General features: G+C 41.9%; 1 protein-coding gene across 1 annotated transcript; it reads left to right on the top strand.

Annotated features, from left to right (window-relative positions):
- Positions 1-2,769: 2,769 nt before the first annotated feature.
- On the top strand, positions 2,770-20,271 carry LOC139405952 (sal-like protein 3). The gene is made up of 4 exons (XM_071148407.1): positions 2,770-4,183; positions 14,738-17,902; positions 18,095-18,438; positions 18,598-20,271. Exons 1-4 carry the CDS (start codon positions 4,102-4,104, stop codon positions 19,036-19,038), a joined length of 4,032 nt encoding a protein of 1,343 aa, XP_071004508.1. The 5' UTR covers positions 2,770-4,101; the 3' UTR covers positions 19,039-20,271.
- Positions 20,272-23,504: the final 3,233 nt, after the last annotated feature.

Consider the following 23,504-nt stretch of genomic DNA (forward strand, 5'->3'; position numbering starts at 1 on the left):
CCTCCCTTTACCAGCGCACTCTCCCTCAAGGAGCGGATACAGACAGAGTGCACGGTTAATAGCATATATGCAACAAACATTTTATTGTAAGCCTAATACAGTCATCATTAGGCTAACAGTGTTAAAAGGCAGAAGAGTTGTATTTCCGTATCAGGTTCACAAAATAGTTATACGTATATTTTATGCATGTGTTTGGTAGGCTATTCGAGTTATTGATAATCTCCATATGTTTTTAATCCAATGCCAACAAAACTACTCATTTACAAAACCTAATTTTCCATTAAAATAAATATCCAACTCAAACCCCAAAGAAAACGCCATAACTGTCCACAACTGCATCATAAGAATGGTGACAGGAATGGCGTTTTGGGTGAAGGAGTGGGCGGGAGGAACAGGGTATTAGACTATTTTAACGTGATGAATGAGTGCCTCCCATAGTGCCAGTTTCACGCAGGTGAAGGTTACGGTAGGTTTGAACTAGAACAGTGTTATCATCTTTAGGAGCGGCATGTAGCCTACTGATTAGAGTGTTGGGCCAGTAACCAAAAGGTTGCTGAATCGAATCCCCGAGCTGACAAGGTAAACATCTGTCCTTCTGCCCCTGAACAAGGCAGTTAACCCACTGTTCCTCGGTAGGCCGTTATTGTAAAAATGATTTTGTTCTTATCCGACTTGCCTAGTTAAATAAAGTTGTTTTTTTATCTTCGGAGATTGACGTTTATGGAGACGCGTGCGCCCACAGGCTACATCAATCAAAAAAAAGCACGTCAAATGAATTAACAATTTCAACATAAGCCTCTCCAGTCGACAATACTACTGATCCAATTGTGTCTTTCTTTCACACAAGGTGTGTGTGTACAGGATTAAATGGCATTTTGTATCTTTTATTTTCCTTTCATCATCAGCGAAGTAAAGATTAGAGAGGAGATTGTGAGAGCTCCCTTTAGAAGGCACAGGGGATCTTCATTCCTCTGCCTTTGTGATGATATTGATGATGATGATGGCCAAGTGGACAGTTTGATTTTTGTGTGGCGAGCTAGTTATAAAGAATCAATATTATATCAAGGGGTAACTTTCGTGATAAAGGACTTTAGCCACTCTAGCTATTCATCATAAGTCTGTAGCAAGCAGATAGGTCAAAAGAAATTATATTGCTCTAAAGAGTCTGTCTTCTTATCTCTCTATACCAGGGGAATGGAGGACACGCCGATCGATACAGTAGCTGCGGTATACTCCTTGCAATTATCAATAGCTGATTTTGTCTTCCCAGGGCTGCATCTATTAATACCAGATAATAACATCCTTCTGGACATAACTTCTAAGGGGATGATGGAATTTTTTAAAAGTTTGCTCATTGGATGACCTTGTTGTCAATGAAAATGTGTCTCACCACATGTTAGACACAGGGGAAAAGACCCAGCCCAATGCAATGAAAAATACTCAGCTGTAGGCCTATCTTGATAGCAAACACAGAGGATCCTCTAACAAGGTGCACTATAGGAAATAAAACGACATAAACTAAGAATGTAATTTATAATCGTATTTCTTAGGTTAACTGACATATGTTAAGGTATTAACCTACGTTATCAGATCATTTACATTTGGTTGATAAGCTGCTGTTTGATTTGGGGACAATAGGAAAAGTGCACTTTTATTGATGTAATTGTTGAGAAAGATTACATTTCATTTTTTGGGTGGGTGGGATATATATAAAGGACTATACAGAATTTCACAGTAAGGAAATATTCAAGTGTTAGAATGGTATCCATACACGACGGGGAAGTGCTCATTCCTGTTCGTTTCTGCATCAGGGAAGAGAAACAAATTGATAGTCTACTATGATATGAAAAATAACTAAATTAATTATTACTTACCGTTTTCTATGTGGTTAACACAATCTGACTTTTGAAAATCAGAAGAAAAAAATGCTTGACGTAAACCATTGACAAAATATGGCAACACAGGTGTTTGTCACTCATACAGTCCAACCCCGAATTAACCCCTCCCAACCGCCCCAAGTCCCACCCTTGCAAACTAGGCTACTAGGCTACAATGTAAATCACCATTTGCAAGAAAATGTAGCCAGGGCATGTTTATTTAACACAGGAGAACACCGAGGAAGAGAAAAAACACACATTCATATTGTTTCACAGATGAAAATACATTATTGGTTGTTTGTTATAGCCTATCTTGAACTGAAACTGAACTAAAACACGTTGCACACTAAACATGTAATTGTAGACTGCTGCAAATAAACGCTCTTGTGGATAATAACGCTATTTTTAAAATTAATATTGCATCGAAAGGGGGTGAAGTAGGCCTCCAGCACAGCATCACCAAAGTCAAATGTACAATGAAATACAAATTAACTCTTTGTGTCAACACTTTTGTTTCCAATCTTTTCTTCCACATTATGTACACACATTTAAATTAGGGCTATATGATAAAATATAGAGCACATCGTTCGCAATAAATTAATGTTAGAAGCTATAACGAAACGTAATCTAATTAGATATACATAAAGTCACAGACCCATTTTTAGATACATTTATTTACTACACTAGACAAACTGATTATTCCGATGGTTGATATTTGGAAATATATGTCTCTATATGGTATCAAATACGCTTCGTCGTGGAATCCAGAGCCTAGTGTAAAGCTTATGACTTAAACAGTAACGGTGTGGTACATCCTAGCGGTCGCTCAACGCAATGGGCTGAACCTAGCCCAAGGTTTAACTCTCTCACACACACAGCACAGTCCCCACACACCGAGCTAAAGGCGAGGGCAACAACGGCTACATCAAACCTCCCAAGCAGTGCTCCTGTTACGAACCCTCAAGTGAAGTCGAAGACGACTGTCATGTTCGACATATGAGAACGGAGATCGATCCGGAAAAAAATCTAAAGCTCCTTGGAAAGGACCGGGGTCTTTGGCGAGCCACTGACGGAAGAGAGGGGACTTTGGAGAGCAGCTCGAGACAAACGCGCAGCCGGGAGCAAAGCACCACGAGGGGGAAGAGCACATCTAGCCACCCAGCGCCAGCTGGGGTGTATTTTTTGTACTTTTTATAAACGCTCATTATACAAACGATTAGGTGCGTATAGAGAGAGACAAGGAACTATTTCATACTTCATAACTCCGACAAGGCGCGCCGATTCTGAGAAGACGCAAAACAAACTTTGAGTGGCAATTCGAACGAGTATGTTCCTTGCTTGTCCGCTGGCAATCAAACCGAACTTTTATAATTCCCCTTTACAACGGAATTGCATCATCAAGGCGCACTGGGAACAACTCACAACCATCCTCAAAAACTTTATCCGTCCCATCCGCTTCTAGCGGGTGTCGGCGACTGATGTCCAACGGCAAGGAGGTTATTTGAATGAGGATGCTGTCAATTACATGAAGATTTAAAAAAAAAGACTGAACCACTTCAGGGACATTCAAAACACTTTCAGATGCACACAGCCACATTCACAGGAAGTACTCAGTCGTGGGACAAAAGTTATCTAGCCTAAATGAGATGGAAGAAAAGATGGACGGAAAGTATGAGCATTGAGGCAAACTGTTCGAATTCCGTCATCTAAATTATCAGAAGTTCACAACCCAAGTGGAAAATACTACTTAAAAGCATGGCTGAAGTATTGGATACACGCAAGAAAAGAATTGCATCAATGAATCTCCAGCACCAGTGAAAGAAAGCTCCACAGAAAAGGAGAAAAGCTGACCTTCCGCGACGTAGACCCCCATGAATGCTGGGCGTAACAAGCGAGATTTTGTGTGTTGTTGGAGGAGGTGGATAGTAAGAGAAGAGAGACAGATAGTCTGAGAGTGAAGCAGCTAATTGCTTAGTCTGTCTCTCATTACCATATCCAGTGTGTGTCCGCTGGACTTCAGCCAATCCCTCTCACACAGTACCATTAATCGTAATGCATTATTCACTATCATAATTATATACCGACATGCGCAATCCACGCAACAGCAACACTAGCTAATTCCCGTAATTTTTGCAACCAGACTATTTGTGATTTTTTTTTTTTTCATTTGGTCGCTGCTGATGTATCTGCAAAAAGCAGAAACATCTCGCAGCGTATCAGCAGCATGTCCCGTCGCAAGCAAGCGAAGCCACAGCACCTCAAGTCGGACGAGGATTCCACAATAGCCGGGGTGGTATCCGAAAACGGTAAGTTATGCTTCTATCTGCGGTTGGGACAATCTTTTTAAACGCATGTCCAAGTCTACAAAACGTATTGTTTTCTCCGAATGCAAGCTTTTCCGGGACATCATTTGTGTTGGAAAGGCTATGTTTTTATGTAGAAGTGACTTTATAATATCGGTCATATGACTTAAAATTGAATGTGTTTCTAAAACATTTTGTCGCGGTCCCTGCGAAACTTTGCTTATGGTTTTACGCATAGATCTCCTTGTCGCTTCCACCGGTTTCATCATGTTGTGAAACCCAACGCAACCTCCAAATGAGATGGGAACTCTTTATTTACTTACTCCAATAACTAGCCTACCTGTTTTATTACAAGAAAGTAATTTGGTGACATTTCAAGCTTTATTCAGAGCACGTTAAGGTACTATCAAAAACACTTTTGAAGTCACTTTTAATAGCCTACCGTTGTTGGTTGTGCTTTTAGGTAACAAAGCAACATAACACAAGCAAATGCAATGGCCTCAAGTCGGTATTTAACCGTTTTAATTCGATAACTCCCACAACAATTTCATACCTGTCTTAGTTGTTACATGCAAATAGATCTCCTACTGCGTTATACGAGTGCAAGTGAGCTATCTGTTTCAGAGTATGGTTCATAAGAAACTCCGTTTTCGTATCAAGAAACTAAACAGTTTGAAACTATTTTAATATGAGTTCAAATATTATATGAATCAAAAATGTTTTTTCTTTAAACGCAACCTCATCAGTTGGTGTGGCTCTCTCTCTCTCTCTCTCTGACACACACACACACACACACACACACACACACACACACACACACACACACACACACACACACACACACACACACACACACACACACACACACACAGCACGCAAGATGTAAACATTTGAAATACCAAGCAATGTAATTATGTTGAACATACCACGCTTTACATCATATTTATGGCTTCGGACTTTGAGAAAGTATTTACATCAATACATTGCATAACATTTTCTTCCTAAAAGAGGACAATACATAGTCGTTTTGATTTATTTCTGTCGGCATACGGTAGGTTATTTTCCAGTGTCGATGCCTATCCTGGCATTCAAAGGAGCGGATTGCATATAATGCGATAGATTAAGTGCAGAGCATGTTTTGTCATGGAAATGTTTTTGTTTACTCCCTCACATAAATGTATCACACTTGGTTTGTTTTCGTGTAGTTCCCTATGTCTACACGGTCAGTTGGCAGGGTTAGCCGTGTGAGAGGTCACTCTTTTCTAGAAATATGTGCTGCATGCGCCTGAAGAGTGTAAAACCTTTTAATTAGAAAACTAAAGTGAAATCTTCACCCAAAGCACACGACACGAAAATGCATGTCAGTTTGTTTTTATAGCCTATCCGGACATTTTTTTAAATAAAGATTAAAAAAATTCCTCCATATATTAATGTTGAAAAACCTTTTTTATCGAATACAAATCTTCGATAGCGTTTTACATCAGGTCCCGGTGATTTGTCTATAATGTAGTTTAATGCACATGTAAACGCATACATGGGTAATTATGCACGATTCATTATTGAGTAAAGATTCGTTCAATATTTTAACTACATTGTTTGTTTTGTTATTTATTTTATATTTCAGGAATCGTGATCAAGCTACATAATTATTTGTAAAAATAATTTAAGTATCTGCAGCTTGCAAAAGTTCCTATTTACCTTAAAAATAATATAAATATATTTAAGTTTAGTGCGATATTTTACCATTTAAAACCTTCACAATACCTCTTTGTTTTTCCTATCCAAAATGTATATTGCAATCCTAAGGATTTTTCAAGTCATTTTAACAGCATTCTGAAATTACCAACACGTTATTTTCCTTCTTCCTATTAGATCGAGAAAGAGTGTCATGTGTTAGTCAGCATTTCTTATTGACCATCCATACAGCTTACGTGGTATTCTCGACAAAACAACTGTCATTATCTTGAACCATCGCTGACCAACACATACTGCACATCCTTTGTACTGATCCTGTAAAAAAAATAATTAAAGTGTGATGTCATCCCTAGGGAAAAATAACAGTCTTATTTCCTTGTGAACATTTTAGGGTGACCGAGTCACAATGCTGAGCATGGGTTGTGATTCATTTATTCACGCGTTGTCTTATCATACCAGACGTAACACATGAATAGGGCAGTCAGTGTCCCCCCAAAAATGTAATGTAGCTAGCTAAGCTGATTGGACAATACATCACACTTGCCTCGCTTGTAGGTTGATTATAGCCATGAATTGCAAGAGTAAAGCCAGGGTTAAAGTATCATCTGTATAACAGGCTAGAAATACATTCTCTTGTATATATCAAGAACCATGAATAGTGAAATGGCATCTATCTATTAGTTACAGGCATATATGCTGAAAACAGCGTGGTTATGATTGTCATATGCCATCTATTGTGTTTTAGAGGGTAATAATGACCTTATAAAGGAAAGCATTCATTTAAAGATGATCCTCGTTAACTATAAGGGCGTTTTACGTGAGTAGGAGGAGGAAGGAGATCCGTATTTTCCAAATGAATTCAATAAGATGAGAAAATAAGTGCTCTATGTGACGCATTCTTAAGAGCCTACTGTCATGGGCCTGTTCAAGAAAAAGTCACATCTCCTTCTCTCATATCAAAATATCAAAACAGCTGTGTCAATGAGAAAGCCCTCTTCAGTTCTGTTGGTTTGGATATTTTCCTTTTTATGGCAAATAGATCTGAGTGGAATGCCTCTCTCCTTCTGTCTTCTAAGTCTTGACTTATGAAAAGAGATGAAGACGAACGTAGTCGGTGGATCATGCTGCGACCAGCTCTCAGAGTCTCACGTCAGAGTTAGACGTTCTTTTAAACGTCTAATTTCAATACTGACTTGACCTGTCTGCACACACGGCTACACTCACTCATAGACATGTGCGCGCACACACACACACACACACACACACACACACACACACACACACACACACACACACACACACACACACACACACACACACACACACACACACACACACACCATACATGATGGCTGTGTGTGAACTACCGACGCCATACTGCTTAGCATTTTAATAAGTTGATGTCGATTGCTACGGAGGATCCTTTCTGATGTTGGAAGAATGCACTGACTTGCTTGTTGTCAGAACAGACTGTGCTTCACTGAGAGAAGCCTTCACACGCCTTGGACAAAAGACAGTGATATACCATTGGATAAGATACCCTACAATGCCGTATTTCCACCGATACGACCTGAAGTAACCATACCACTTTATGTCAGACAAAACGTATGATGTAACTGTGATCCGTTTACGTACTGCCGTAGTACAGCTACTGACAACAATATTGATTACTCTGCCTGAAGTCAAAATGGCGCATGTTGTATGAAGGAATTCAGAGGGTCCAATTCTCTTTCAGTACACTGTTAGGACTTATTCTCCATTCTGTTAGTCGCCGACCTGGCTGATTGTGTGTAACATCCCAGTCACGACACAGCAAGGGAACAGAGGCCTACAGAAACGAGTTGCTATACCTATACCCTAGTAGACGTTTTTCTAAATGTTATTGGATGAATCCAGACTTCTATTTTTATATCATATCTTTTCGGGGTTCCGGGTTCTGCAATTCTGATATCATGCTGTTGCTCTCGGCTGCGTTACACCTCCTGTCTGCGTCTAATTGGGATTTATCAGTTACTTAAATCCCGCCTTGATTTGACCTTTTTTTTGTGCTTAGGGCTTTTGTGGGGAATTTACACTGTTGTCTAATGTAGCACTTTAGGGCCCTATTGTGTGGTGGCCCTGAAAAAGTGGAATCGCATGCAGTGCCAACAAGCGTCTCTCGCCCCCCTACTCCCCCTTACACCCCCCCAACCCCACCCCCCAGGCCTCCCAGCCACTTGCCCTGAAGTTGGCTGGTTAGAAAAGCTATGATAGAGCTGGCTGACTTAACCTTTGCCCACCTCGCCCTGCCAGGGGCTGCGGCTAGATGTCAAGCTCATAATACAATTAGAACAGCTGTGCCATTGACCTTGGCAGCGCGGCTTACCCGTGTCCTAGACAGTGTTAACAGCGACAAGCTTTCATCTCACTGCTGCTTCCTCTGCATCAGGTCCCTTTAGAGCTCTTTCCTCAGGGGTGAGGGAGAACACACACACACACACACACACCTACCTGAAAATACAACTATTTAAAGAGAATCCTCTCCAGCCGTTCATAATGGCAAACCTCTTTAAGTGACGCAGTGTTAGGGTGTCTGCTAACACTTAGGAAACATTTGCAAGTGAACGAGCGAAGCAAGAGAGGGAAAACATATTCAAGTGGATGGATGGAATTAAGAAAGAGATAGAGAGATGATATATAGTGAGGGAACGTCCTGATAGCAGTGACAACATAGGCTGTATCCCCACTTGCCATTCAGTGAGGCTTTGTTTGGCATTTGTTTTAATCCTCTCTCATCATTTCAGTGGAAGACTCTGGACCACCCACACAGCCATGCCAAATATGTTTCCAAGAAGAAGGAACCCCAATAGGGCTGTCTTTTAATTAACACCCCGAGAGCTTAAAAACACACAATAACTATCATTCCCCTTGATGAAGAGGAACTCGCCAACGTCGTGACAAACAATCATCCGGAGAGAAGGCTGTCATTGAATACTGTATTGCATACGCTTAGGTAAACACATCGCTAATGTTTGGGCTGGGGCCACATCTGCATGCAGTGACAAAGACCCCTCTGTCAGAGAGGATAGGATATTACTGTACCACTATGTGTGAGGGCCAGGCCTGTGAAATAGAGAGCTCTGCCTGGTGGGGGACTGCTCTGCAGGTGCGGATGGGGATGTGCGTGATGTTCCTGGTGGGGAGATCCGAGAGAGAGGAGCTGTTTGAGACGTGGCGTACATACATCACCAGCGGCTCTGTCTTGGAGGTTGGAGGGAGGCAGCAGGGATAGTCACCGCTGTGTGTGTGTGTGTGTGTGTGTGTGTGTGTGTGTGTGTGGTGTGTTGGAGAGGTGGCATTTTGGGAATGTCCTCTGCTCCTTAGCCATCTTGACGGGACGGTTGTCGTACAAAAGGGTAGTCGAAATGTAAAAGCAACACAGGGAAATTGGGGGAGATAGTGAGAAAAATAATGCAGTGGAAAAAAGTAATTTGTACAGGAATTCTAACATTGTTGAACCCTGCAGGCATCCTTATTATCCCTCCTCCTCATCCCCCTGTCTCACAGCTTGGGCTGGACCTATAGCGATTCATCTCTCTTTTAAGGATCCTAAGCTCTCCTAAATGCTGGAGGGAAAAACATGCTTTTTAAAGGGGAAGAGGAGTTGGCGAGTCCGGGGATGTGTGATTGAGGCTGAACTCGGACCTAAGTGGAAGTGCTTGGTAGAGGGTTCAGGCCATGCTATCATGTCATCAAGCATGAGATATCATAAGAAACAATGTTTGTTTAGGCAAAAGAGAAGCTTTTAAATTAGATCATGTAATTTTCCAGAGTAAAAAGCTTTTGTAACTTGTGTAATAAAATAATTATTTTCTAACATTTTGGGTGCTTTCTATTTATTTTGTATGATTATAGAGTTTATATGAATTGCAAGTGTGTGTGTGTGTGTGTGTGTGTGTGTGCCTGCGTGCGGGTGTTTGCATGTATGACTGTACCTCACACATCTCTGTGTGTGTGTTTGGGGTGTAGGGGTGGTGTGTGCGTTTGCCCTGCTGTTTGTGAATCTGTAAATTGTTAAAGGCCCAGTGCAGTCAAAAACATGATTGTATATATATTCCCACACTACGAGGTTGGAATAATACTGTGATAATGCCCTTTTAGTGTAAGAGCTGTTTTGAAAAGACCACCTGAAATTTCAGGCTGTTTTGGTGAGATGGAGATTTGGCCTGCCTGGTGACATCACCAGGCAGTACATTAGTTACGTCCAATAAGAAAGAGAGTTCCTAACCTCTCTGCCAATAACAGCTCGTTTTCAGTTTTCCCCACTCAAACCACTCAGACAGTCCTAGAACAATTCTTGCTTGGAAAATAGCTCTTTGCTAAGAATCTATTTGAGTTTATATTTTACCATTCTTATTGAAAACAATCACAGTGAGGTACTTAAGTGTTACCCATAAATGCTTCAATGTTAAGATAAAAATGGCTGCATTGGACCTTTAAGAATGGAGACTTTGTAATTGCTTAATAATTTGCTAAATACATTGCTCAGTGGCTGTCACAGAATCAGTAGAGAGCATGAATACCTCTTTTGAGGTAACATGTGAGATTAGCGGTTTCCGTTAGCATGCCGAAGATTGCTGAGCAAGATAGTGGATACAACGATACAACGTCTTACAAGCCCCCTATTGATTGTGTTGAGCTTCATATTTGCATTTGAGTAAAGGAAGACTCTTAAAGAAATGAAAACCACATTGGATTTTCCAATGCCTTCCTTTCTCATGCTATAAGAGAATCAATACAACCCCCCCCCCTCACACACACACACACACACAAAGTCACATTCACACGAAACAAGATCTAGCCTCAGTCGCATAGAACCTAAAGAACAACCTGTCTGGTGTATTATACTTCCTCTAGAAAAGGTAGTTAATTTGTATCATCTCAAAAAAAAGAATGTGTTTCATTTACCACGTATTTGTTTTATTTGCAGAGATTTGCACCAGAATGAGAAAATCAACCCCGTAATCAAATGCTTATCTTCCCAGAAAGAAGTCTCTAGTTGTCTCAATAAGACAGCGATAACCTTCCCAATGTTAGTCCTGAAATGATATTCCTATGTAACAAACTGTACCTTCCAGATTGTAGGCATACTAAACAAAATAAATATATATATATTGAATATTTGCATTATACTACTGTCGTCTGCTTTTATTTTAGCGATAGGGATATGGATGATTCACATATGATCTCAATCAGTTCACAAAGTCAATGAAATAAATAAACCATTGTGGTGATACGTTTCTATGACACATGTATGTGGACCAACACATTTTAGCAAAGAAAGGGATTGTTGAAAAGCGGTGATGCCTCAATTTCAAATTCTTGTTCACATAAATGTTCTGAACAGTAGGACATGGCCAGAATTGGGGCCTCAACTTAACTCTGTTGGAATGCAATGAAATGTACAGTATGTGATACACACATCCTCAAATAATTGCCCTTCAAATTCAATCACTTACATTAATCTCACTTTTGTGAGAATTCTCAATAGATTCATTTGTATTCATCTTGAACATGCAAAATCCCCAAAATGCTTAGATCTAGATAACAGATATTAAAATACTCAAATCACAATTGATCAATGTAGGCCAACAAATGCACTCACTTACAAAGCAAATTGTATGAATGAAATTAGAGATTGACAATAATAACTGCTATAATAAATGCTAATAACGAATCGGTTTATAACAATGCCTACTCATTGAGATTATTGACCTTTCACCCTGAATTATGGAAATGAGCCCCTGTGTCAGTTGATCGGCTAAGAGGATTTCTGCCTTCAATCACGTGGCATTTCTATTTCCAATAACTTGCTCTTTTCATAGTTTTGTATTGGTGTCGTGTGAAGTCAATAACTAATTTCACACAAAGCATACGTAGGTACATTTGTGCAAATGGAAGCTGTGTGGCCTATACCACTAAAATTACTTCATGTACACCACTAAAGACACAATATATGAAAAATACTGTTTGAATGGTACGCAATTCTTTCATGCCTGGCTCCCACTGGGCGTCATGTTTGTTGTCATATCGTTAACTTAATTTTGTATATTTTAAATGTATGCCATTGTGTCACACCACACAGGAAGAAATCAAACAATGCCTGCAACTGGCGTCACTCTGCCATCAGTGTGCTCCTGGGGATGAACGGATAGCATTTCCAAAAGGCCTTTCGGTTGATTATTAATTAAGTTAAAGACACCGGACCCTGATGGTGTAGTGTTGTCGCCCCCTTGGCCAGAAATTACAAGAAGAGTGATGAATTATTTCACTAATGACTCATTAAACTGACACGTAGGAGTCACAAAGGCCGTGATACAGGTCGGCGATGTCGTGCCCTTCGAAATGAACTGAAGCATAGAGCAACGTACGTTCCCTCACTGTTTTCTGCGTGTTGAATGAACCACTGTAGTCTGTAAAATGTAAAACGTTTGGATTGATTTAGGGAGGGGGGGGGGATAATTTATGGTAATGAGAAGGTATTCCTGTTGTTGATGTGTGTGTGTGTTCCAGTACACCTGTATAGTACACCCTCAACCACAGCATATTTTGGCCATGGCCACCACTTTTGTCTAAATAGTAAAAAGGAGGGTGTATTGGGGGTGCAAGACAGTTGTATGTGTGTTCTGACATTTTGAAAGTACATTTGAACAACAACAACAAAAAGCCACCCGAACCAGACTCCACACTATTCTAAATGTAACCCTTAACTGCAAGCATCAACACCGCATGTGTCCTGGTACGTTCCTCCCATTTGTTGACTTGTGGCTGAGTGGTTCCCTGGAGAAGTGCCATGTTTGGTTTTGCTTTGATTTTTGTTTCACCTGTGTTTGTTCCTTTGCCCCCACAGGCAAACATGCTCATACATAAACACCTACAATACCCTATTATCTCTCTCTCTCTCTCTCACACACACACACACACACACACACACACACACACACACACACACACACACACACACACACACACACACACACACACACACACACACACACACACACACACACACACACACACACACACACACACACACACACACACACACATAAACATGACTACCTGGGATGGCATTTTGAATTAGGTTTTAAAACACTTGCACTAGGGTTAGTGTGGGACTACGACTTAATATCTCCACTCTCTGTTACTGGGTGAAAAAGTATTTGTAGTGGATCTGTTGGATTTATTTTCATACAATTCAATATGTTTTTATTTTGAGTGAGTTAAAATTCATGTTACTATTTATAGTTGTATTATTCACACACACACACACACACACACATACATACATATATATATATAATTATTACATAATTCACTGATTGAGATAATATACTAATTGGTAATAAATAGTCTTGAAATGCATTTTCAGGCTGAAAGAAAACACTGAACCATAGTAACCTAAAAGGTGATCCATGTCTTTACATTTGACCATTTTCAAAGGTTTCACATCGACCCCCACTATTTCTCTCCTTGTGATTTTTTATTTACACACAGGTTAAGCACTTCAAAACAAGCACATTATGTTTCTGAGGAGCTAGAAAACACGTCTATGGGTGTCAAGTCATAGTGTCTGGGGTCTCTGAAGTAAAGCAGTCATGCAGTTTTTCATGTAGGAGAGTAGCAAGCTTTCACTATGGGAATAATTAACACACGGTCCACACACGCGCACACACACACGCACACGCACAAAGACTCAGCCATGCATCCACTTGAACATGAGATAAAATAAACGGATAAGGGGGCATATATTCATGGTTTGATCAGGTGTGAATTAGGACCATGTTCGGATGAACCTACTTGCTTTCTTGGCCCTTGATGGCAGTATGCGGAAGAGGAAGTGGCTTCTTACAACTGTGATTAAACATGTGTAACTAATCAGAGACTGCTGCCATGGCACTAGCATGTAATTTGTTGAGTCTCATTTCAAAAAGGGAGAGAGAGGAGGAAAGATGAACAAACCTAACTGAGTAACAAAAGCTGCATGTTACTCATTTAAAAAGAGAATGTTTCTCATTTCAAAAGATGTACTGTCATAAGGGCACAATTTTCAGTAATTCATATATTTTGGGCTCACATCCTCATTTACATTATGGGTCAAATTTCCCAGGACATTCTGGGAGAAATAAGCAACAACAATAGCAACAAGAAGTCTCAACCATTTTAATTTGAAACATATTCTATAAATATCTCTCAAAGTAGAATACACTGGGCCTCCATATTGCATTGCAGCTAGTCACAAGCAGTTGCTGAAGGTTGAATTTATTTATTCACTTATTCACTTTAGATGCAGGGCTTATGTATTACCTTAGCAATGCTAAATGAAGAGGCTCAAGCATTTGAAATTCAGGTGGAAATGGCGGGGCTTGATAGCATAGGAGAATCATAATGGGCCCATCAAAGACCTGATTTGTACCCAACAGATGAGGCAGCTGTGAATTGCATGAAATATTGGAAATCAATAGCTTCTATGGAATTTCATTAAGCGGCAGTATCCACAATTGATAGGCCCTCATAATTTGATGGATTGCACAAAGAAAATTATTAGCCTGGCTCTATTGAGAGGGCTCGAATGCGCAAAACTGGGTCTTGAGAATTGGTGAACTAGGGCAATTTGTTCAGACTAAAAAAAAAGAAAAGAATATTGATTTTGGTCACGTTAAAAGAAAGAAAAAAAATAATTAAAGGTTAAATCTTTGCAGAGCTGCTCTGCAGAATATGTGTTGAAATTCTATTGATTATTTATTCATTAATTCTTATTTTTTGTCTCCCTCCCATCATTCTGTCTTTCTCCCTCCCCCTTCCATCCCCTTCTATCCTCAGCCACAGGAGAAGTGCTGGATGACGCAGACAGTGGGAATGAGAGCCGCAGTGGGAGTGAGGAGACCCATGTGTGTGAGAAGTGTTGTGCCGAGTTCTTCAAGTGGTCTGATTTCTGTGAACACCTGACGAGCTGCATCAAGAACCCCCTGGTGCTCATAGTAAACGAAAACGAGACTGAACCCTCCCGGGAGTATCCTGCAGAGCCATCGCCCTCGCCAAGCTGTCGTAGTGACCAGGCAGACAGCGAGGACGCTGGAGAGGGCAGCAGCCACAGCCCCGGTGAGGACGATGAGGGCGCAGAGATAGCCCTGGAGGGGAGCAGTGCCCTGGACAAGGAGGACGAGCCCATGGAGCTGTCTCTTGAGAAACCGGTGGACCTCGAAGAGAGTGACACCTCCCCACAGCCAGATGGTGCTCTACCTCAGCTTTGCGATCCTGCCCCATCCTCTGTGAAGAGCTACAGCATGCCGAGCACCAACGTCACCCTGGAGACGCTACACAGCACCAGCGTGGCAGTGGCTCAGTTCTCCCAGAGTGTCCATGCCGCGGTGGCCGGTAGTGGGGTCTCCCCATTGGCCATCCCCATGATCCTGGACCAGCTGATGGCGCTGCAGCAGCAACAGATCCACCAACTCCAACTGATCGAACAGATCCGCAGTCAGGTGGCCTTGATGCAAAGGCAGCCCTCCGTCACCCAGCCAACCCAGAACCATCACCGCCACCACCACAGCACAGTTGCTGGCTCCCAGGGGCCGTCATCCTCCAGCCTCCCTGCCGTGCCCAGCCAACTCCAGCAGTTACACAACTTCATCACTCCCCCTGTCCACCAGCTACCCATCAGGTTGCCCTCACCGCTAAACAGCCTGGGCTCCTCCTCCTCCTCCCTCACCTCTGCTATAGATGGGCCCCTCTTCTCCCATACCCAGCAGAGTAGCAATCAGCAGTCAAATGTTTCGATGCCCAACACCACCTCAGCAAACTCCTCTTTCCCTCCATCCAGTGGTAATGTGCTGTCGTCTCTACTGCCTCCCTGCATGGCTTCAATCACACACAGCAGCAGCAGTGGAGCTGAATCCACAGGTGGAGGAGGCATGAGCAGCAGCAGTACAGCTCTGCCAAGGAATTCCAGCAGCCCCCTTTCACTAGGCCACAGCAGCCTCCTGAGCACCAGTCCCTCCAATCTACCACTGATACCTCACAGTTCATCTAGCAGTGTCATCTTCCCAAACCCGCTAGCCAGTATAGCTGCCACGGCCAATGCACTTGACCCACTCTCCGCTCTGATGAGGCACCGCAAGGGAAAGCCCCCCAACGTGTCTGTCTTCGACACCAAGCCCAGCTCCGAGGACCCCTTCTTCAAGCATAAGTGTAGGTTCTGTGCCAAGGTGTTTGGCAGTGACAGTGCCCTGCAGATCCACCTGCGCTCTCACACCGGCGAACGGCCCTTCAAGTGCAACATCTGCGGAAACCGGTTCTCCACCAAGGGAAATCTGAAGGTCCACTTCCAGAGGCACAAGGAGAAGTACCCGCACGTCCAGATGAACCCTTATCCCGTGCCAGAATACCTGGATAACGTGCCGACCAGCTCAGGCATACCATATGGTATGTCCTTCCCCCCAGAGAAGCCGGTGACCACCTGGCTGGACAGCAAACCTGTTCTCCCCACAGTCCCCACCTCAGTCGGGCTCCAGTTCACCACAACTCTCCCCAGCATGATGGGAGGCTACGGTGATTCCCCGAGCCTCACTCCCCTTAGCAGATCACCCCAGAGGCCCTCCCCACCCTCCAGTGAGTGCGCCTCTCGGTCACCTAACCTCTTCACTGAAGCAGGCATGATCACCACCTCACAGTCTCCACAGCCCAACTTAGGGGGTGACATGCCTCCCATTCTTAAACCAGAGGGCATCCACCTGCCCCCAAACCTACCCACTTCCAGGCCTGGTGAGAACACCACCACCACCACCACCGTTACTCAAGTGGTCCTCGCCACCACGGTCAACGCGACCACATCCACTAGCAGCTATACTGAACCCATCATTGCCCCCTCCTCGGTTTCCCATCCAATCCTTCCCATGATCTCTGATCAGTTCAAGGCCAAGTTTCCGTTCGGCGGCCTCCTGGACTCTATGCAAACGTCTGAGACCTCAAAGCTGCAGCAGCTGGTGGAGAACATCGACAAGAAGATGACCGACCCCAACCAGTGTGTCATCTGTCACCGTGTGCTCAGCTGCCAGAGCGCCCTCAAGATGCACTACCGCATTCACACAGGGGAAAGGCCTTTCAAATGTAAGGTCTGCGGCCGAGCGTTCACCACCAAGGGCAATCTGAAAACACACTTTGGGGTCCATCGTTCCAAGCCCCCTCTCCGGGTCCAACACTCCTGCCCCATCTGCCAGAAGAAGTTCACGAACGCTGTAGTCCTGCAACAGCACATCCGCATGCACATGGGGGGCCAGATCCCCAACACCCCCCTGCCCGAGAGTCTTCAGGAGATGGACACCGACCTCTCCTTTGACGAGAAGAGCTTAGACGCCATGAGCAACTACGATGACGAGCTACTGGATGAGATGGAGGCAGCTATGGAGGACGAAGCAGAGCTGAAAGAAGGAGAGATGATGATGGACCCATCCAAACCTCTCCATCCATATTCAGGAATGTCCCCTGGTCGCTCCCCACCTACCTCTGTCATCTCCAGCATTGCTGCTCTGGAGAACCAGATGAAGATGATCGACTCCTCTGTCAATATGAGTCGCTCGTTCGGGCTGAAGCCCATGCAGAATGGTGGCGGGTTTGGAGGGGAGAATGACTTCTTCAACAATGACTCGCTGTATGCCTCGGGGGACCTGGAAGGCCAGAGTGTTGGAAGCCCGGCACTATCTGAGTCCTCAGGGTCCATGCAGCCCCTCTCCCCTGCTCACAGTCACCCTGAGAGTCATCGATCCAAGTCCCCAGGTACACTCAACCATAGCAGCAGCACTGCAGCAGAGGGGCAGGAGAACAACGGGATGGCTACAGTGAAGTCTGAGAAGTCAGACACCCCATCCCCGGCACCTGTGTCTGAAGGTAATGTGGCATTGGACCTGACTGCTAGTCTAACCCAGCCTAGCAGGCACTTCATCAAGGAGGAGAACCACTTCAACATGATGTTCCTGGGCAGAGATAGAGGTATATTCAATGATCCTGGTTTTGATATGGTTCATTTATTGTTAATTTGTTTCCTAGGAAAATTAATAAATACAAATCACAGTTTACATGAATGATATCTGAAATGTCTAAAATCATTGTGTTCCACGTGTCATTTGAATAACACACGTCTCCGTTCTCCCAACTAAACATATCCTCTTTTTTTTTCTCTAGGTCTGAGCAACTCTAGCTTGCTAAACACAGCATCCAACATGATCAAAATGGAGATGAATGGGCACAGGCACAGAAAGCCCATGTCCCTGAATGACGGTCCTTACATGCCTGTGGGCATCCAAGTGCCCGCTTCTGCACCCCAGACCAACATGAGCCCCAGTATCACCCCCATGCTGGCACCGCCAACTCCCCGTCGCACCCCCAAGCAGCACAACTGCCACAACTGTGGGAAGAACTTCTCCTCGGCTAGTGCCCTGCAGATCCATGAGCGCACACACACAGGAGAGAAACCATTTGGCTGCTCGATCTGTGGAAGAGCCTTCACCACTAAAGGCAACCTGAAGGTATGAGAGAGAATATAATAATAAAATGCATTTAAAGTATAGGAAAAGGGGTACATTTGTCTGCCTCAAAAATAAAGTTATATAAAGAACATGAAAAAAAGACCAGAGGCTCTTGAATAATAATGTCTGTTCCTTGTGTTTCCTGTTGACTGAATGCAGGTGCACATGGGCACCCACATGTGGAACAATGCGCCAGCCCGTCGTGGACGCCGTCTCTCCGTGGAAAACCCCATGGCCTTGCTGGGCGGAGACGCCATGAAGTTTAGTGAGATGTTTCAGAAGGACTTGGCGGCGAGGGCCATGAACGTAGACCCTGGCTTCTGGAACCAGTATGCTGCCGCCATCACCAACGGCCTGGCCATGAAGAACAACGAGATCTCCGTCATCCAGAATGGAGGCCTCCCCCAGTTGCCCGTCAGCCTGGGTGGAGGAGGTATGACCTCGCTAAGGGCCATGTCTGGTGGTATGGACCATATGGACCGGGTGAATGCCAGCAGCAGTCCTCCCATGACTGGGATGGATAAGACAGGTCTGGAGGTTGGGGCTAGACGCCCCTTCGCTCGATTTATGGAGGAAAATAAAGAGATTGGGATCAATTAATGTCTTTATTATTAGTAAGGAAACGACTGAGGAAAGACAAGAGTCTTACGAAAAGGAAAGAAACTGCTAATCCAGTTTGAACTCTTATGTACTATATTATGTACAGAAAACTTTTTTTTTTGGTTTGGTTTTTGGAAATATAATATTTAGTATTCGTTAGAGGTCTTTGACTTTCGCCCTTTCACCCCTCCTCATTGATATTTCGCTCATACGAAGAATACTTTGTCTCTTGTTTGAGAATATGCCGTCTTGCAAGATTTGCATGGTACTTATTGGTTTCTATCAGTATGTTTGACTGCTTTTAAGGATTATTTTTTGAAAAGTAATATCTTGACTCAATTGTGATGGGCAAGCCTCTTATTGTGGAAGGACTAAAATGAAGCTGAGCGAACTCTTGTATGTGCATAGACTGACTAGCTGCTGTTTGGCTGATGTTTATGTTTGCTCTTAGATAAAGAGCAATGGACTGAAGTAAATTGGAATTATGGTGTTACTGTGCTGGCCTACAATTTTTTTCTCATGAAGTAGAACACTTGAAAAAACGTTTAAACTATTTTAATCTTTACATTAAGTCTCCCAGCATTGTCTTATAATATTGTCCTGTGTCTTTAGTATTTATGATATTGACAACAAAAAAAAGCGGGTATACGAAAATATATTTAATGACCCCAGCATTTTATTGATCCTTTTTTTCTAAACTGCAGACTTCACTTATAAATATCTCTTTCAATAAAGACAACATGTCATTTCAGTTGTACGACAGAGACACATTGTGAAGGTTTTATTTGGATATCTAGCCAAGACTATGTGTAACATGTCTGGTGCACAGTGAAGAAGTTGAGATATCTGAAGCTGCTATTATCACAAACCTGATTTTAACCTTTTTTTTTTTTTTTAAAGATGGGGGAAAATGTCATTTTAAAGAAATACATATGTATAGAAATACAGACAACTCTAAAACAGGTATGCATATTTTGTATCACATGAAAATAGACATCCTTTGAGAGTATTTGTCATGTTTGTGAATGCACTTTTTAAACAAGACGTTTTGTCCGTGACTTATCGTTAACCTTTGACTGAGCTGTCTATCACGTGTAGTTTTGATTGTTTTCAGCGTACCACTCCTACTATTTGCAGAGTTGGCCCTCTGGTACGGTATCTTATGCTACTCATCAGAGTACAACCTCATCCACTCAATCAAATCCTTCTCCAATAAAAAAAAAAGAGAGAACAGGTCACTTGTGTTTGACTGGTCTCCTTCTCTACATTTGCTGTTGTTATTATTTCTTTAATTTCAGGCTGGATTCCTGGTTTCTTTCAAAGGGGGTTAGAAGGTTGTGATGAGATTATATGAAGTAAAATATTAAGTGTATAGTCTAGGTCTTTTTTTAAATGTGATTTTTTTTCAACCTCTTTCTCGTTCTACTGTATATTTACTTAGAAAGACATATTTGAAATAACATTCAAAATAAGCAGTTAGGAATGTCCTAATTCTTGTTTGGGCATTTTATGTCACATGGTGTTCGAGAGAAGCCCAATACCTCAAGTTCAACAATTTATATTTACAGTTTGGTGCTGAATGTTTTTATAAAACCCAAAGATGCAGAAAAAGTTTCTAAAAGTTTAAAAGTAGTAAACATGTAGCATTACTGTCCCCATAGGGGAAGCTGCTGTCCCCATAGGAGAACCCTTTTTGGTTCCAGGTAGAACTATTTTGGTTTCCATGTAAAACCCTCTGTGGAAAGGGTTCTACATACAAGACAGCCGAAGAACCCTTTTATGTTCTAGATAGCACCTTTTCTTCCCTAGGAGTGTACCCAACAGACCCCTATCTTTAATCTCTATTTGTTCACAGCCAATCAACATATCAAAACAACCACAGTAGCCGTCGTAGGAAATGCTTCCAAATTTAATTCCTGTAATATTTTTTTTGTGTTTAAATAATGTTCATCAGCAGCTATGATTTCTTTCCTTTATACTGCCGACATTAACTTTTGAGAAACAAAAGACACGTTATTGAATAGCATAGGCAAAATATGGTATGTAAGGGTAGTGAATAGTTAATGTAGCTTTTCCAACATCATTACAAGTATCAAAAGGTATTCTCCCCCTAATGTAGGTTGTCATCCCCAAGGCATCGGTTGTGAAATCAATAGGCCCAGTAAAAATACAGAACTTTTGCTTTGAGGTGATGTTAAAAAAAAAAAGACTTCTGTTTTATGTAAAAGCATTTTCCTGATGGCCCCTTTGAAATGGCCCCTTTATTTTGGGAACATAAAATAAATAGTAGTGTCCTTCTGGGGAAGAATAGCAGTTAAGAGCTGGATTCCCAGACATTGATGGCGAATAAAACATATATGAATCCTGACAGAGCATGAGAGGGAACATGTTCAATTTGGGAACATTTCTTTTTCCCTTGAAGAGTAAAAAAATAAAAAATCTAATGAAATAATATAATTAGCAAGCATCTGTCCCCCAGCTTCCCTTGACTAGGATGTCTTGTATCTGGAAGGGAAAAAAAGGACACTTACACTGCACAGACATGATCTGATCTTAACCTAATAGATTGGTGATGTAAAAGTTTGTTTATATCACTTGATAACATGGGCAACATATCTACGATGATTTAGTCACAAATCACAGAGTGTGTGTGTGTGCCTGTGTGTGTGTGTGAATATTAGAAGATAGCCGTTATTCAAACCTGAGGAATAGTAAGTACTGCTTGTCCTACTGCTCACTGCATGGAAATGGGAAAATGAAGTTAGGATATGTGTAAACAATGCAGGTTTACATCTACAGTGTTCCATGCTGATGATATGTAGCAGAAAAGTTATAATATTTACAAATCCGATCCACTTTATTTCTAACACTAGTGTTGGCAAATATCCTTAAGAGCTTTTAGTGCAGCCAGTTATATGTACAAAAACATTTTTGAAATGATATTGGCTCATGACCCACTTAGTATAGCTTTAAATTATGGGGTAGCCTATCATAAGTAAAGATGGTGCCTTGTTTGGTTTACACGATGACACAAGGTAATACAATTTTGTTCTTGCTGTAATACTGAAACGAGACATGGTAGTGTACTTTGCAACTCCGAGTCTTTTAAATAAAAAGGTACTTTTAAGTTTCAAAGTACTGCAGTGAATACTAAAAAAAGTATTTCTGGTACACATATATGGTAATAATAATAATAATAATAATAATAATAATAATAATATAAACATTTTCCATATTACACTTGTTTCAAATTATGTACATATTTTTTGTTGTTGAATCATTTCCACTAGAAATTATTTGATTTGTTTGAGCAAGTTCTGTTGGCAGACAGCATATTGTCTGCTTCCTTAGCAAATGTAGCTGGAGTGGGACACTGATTCATGCCCCTTTAGTAATGACATGGCCCCAAAAGAGCATTCGTCTCACAGACATATTACACTGTGTCACAGAGAATATACCTTCGTTAGTGTGGAATGACAGCAATGACAGGTCACATGATCGATGGCAGATGTGATAAAAAAAATTAAAAACTCTGTTTGTACCAGAGGGAAAGATTCTGCATGTGAAGATGATGTTCCTCTATCACCAGCAGTGTAGTGACAAGTTCTCTACTTGATCACATTCAAGATGCAATCCTTCATATTGCCGTGGTGTGTGTGTGTGTGTGTGTGTGTGTGTGTGTGTGTGTGTGTGTCTGACAGAGAAAGTGAGCACTGGTGATCGGCCGCCCAGCATCGCCCCCTGGAGTGTCACACAAAACCTCCCACATGGTCTGCATGCACGCACAGACACACGAACGCACAGAGATGCACGCACAAACACACTGCTGATGTTCACACAAAGGCCATCTGGTAAGAATTAACATTTCCTGTGCTGGTGTGAGATCGAAACTCCCGTGTTGAGATACTTTTGTTGTTAACTCATTTTAAATAACCCTCCTATCCAGTTATGTCTGTGTTGTAGGTAAGGCTGGATGTCATCTTCTTTATGCGCAATCATGAACACTTTATTATCATGTTTTTCTAATTTGAGATACAATTAAACCCAACATTATCATGCACTTGCAGACAGAGCATTTAGATAAAATAAAAATGTTTGTGAATTAAACCTGTAAACAGCAAATTCCATTTGCACTTATGTCAAGAGGAACCAATGTTTCTCTGTCATAGCCTTGTCTCTGCCAATAGGACATGCAGATATGATGGACGATAATGTAGCCTTTGATATTTGATTCCTTAATACAATATTAGGTGAATTGTTAACACTATTTTAAACACATTTTCCATTGCAGTTTATTAAAGAACGTCTTTCAATTTAACATGAAAAGAAATGATGCATGAGACCAAAATAAAACCGCTGAAGTAGCTCCAAAAGGCAAATATGATTATTTGATTACAGCTTTTTTTTATTGTCCCTCATGTATACACCACAGTGTCCATGAAAATGAAGTTAATGTCTTGGCCATA

Source organism: Oncorhynchus clarkii, chromosome 3, assembly GCF_045791955.1.
Source record: "Oncorhynchus clarkii lewisi isolate Uvic-CL-2024 chromosome 3, UVic_Ocla_1.0, whole genome shotgun sequence".
NCBI lineage: Eukaryota > Metazoa > Chordata > Actinopteri > Salmoniformes > Salmonidae > Oncorhynchus > Oncorhynchus clarkii.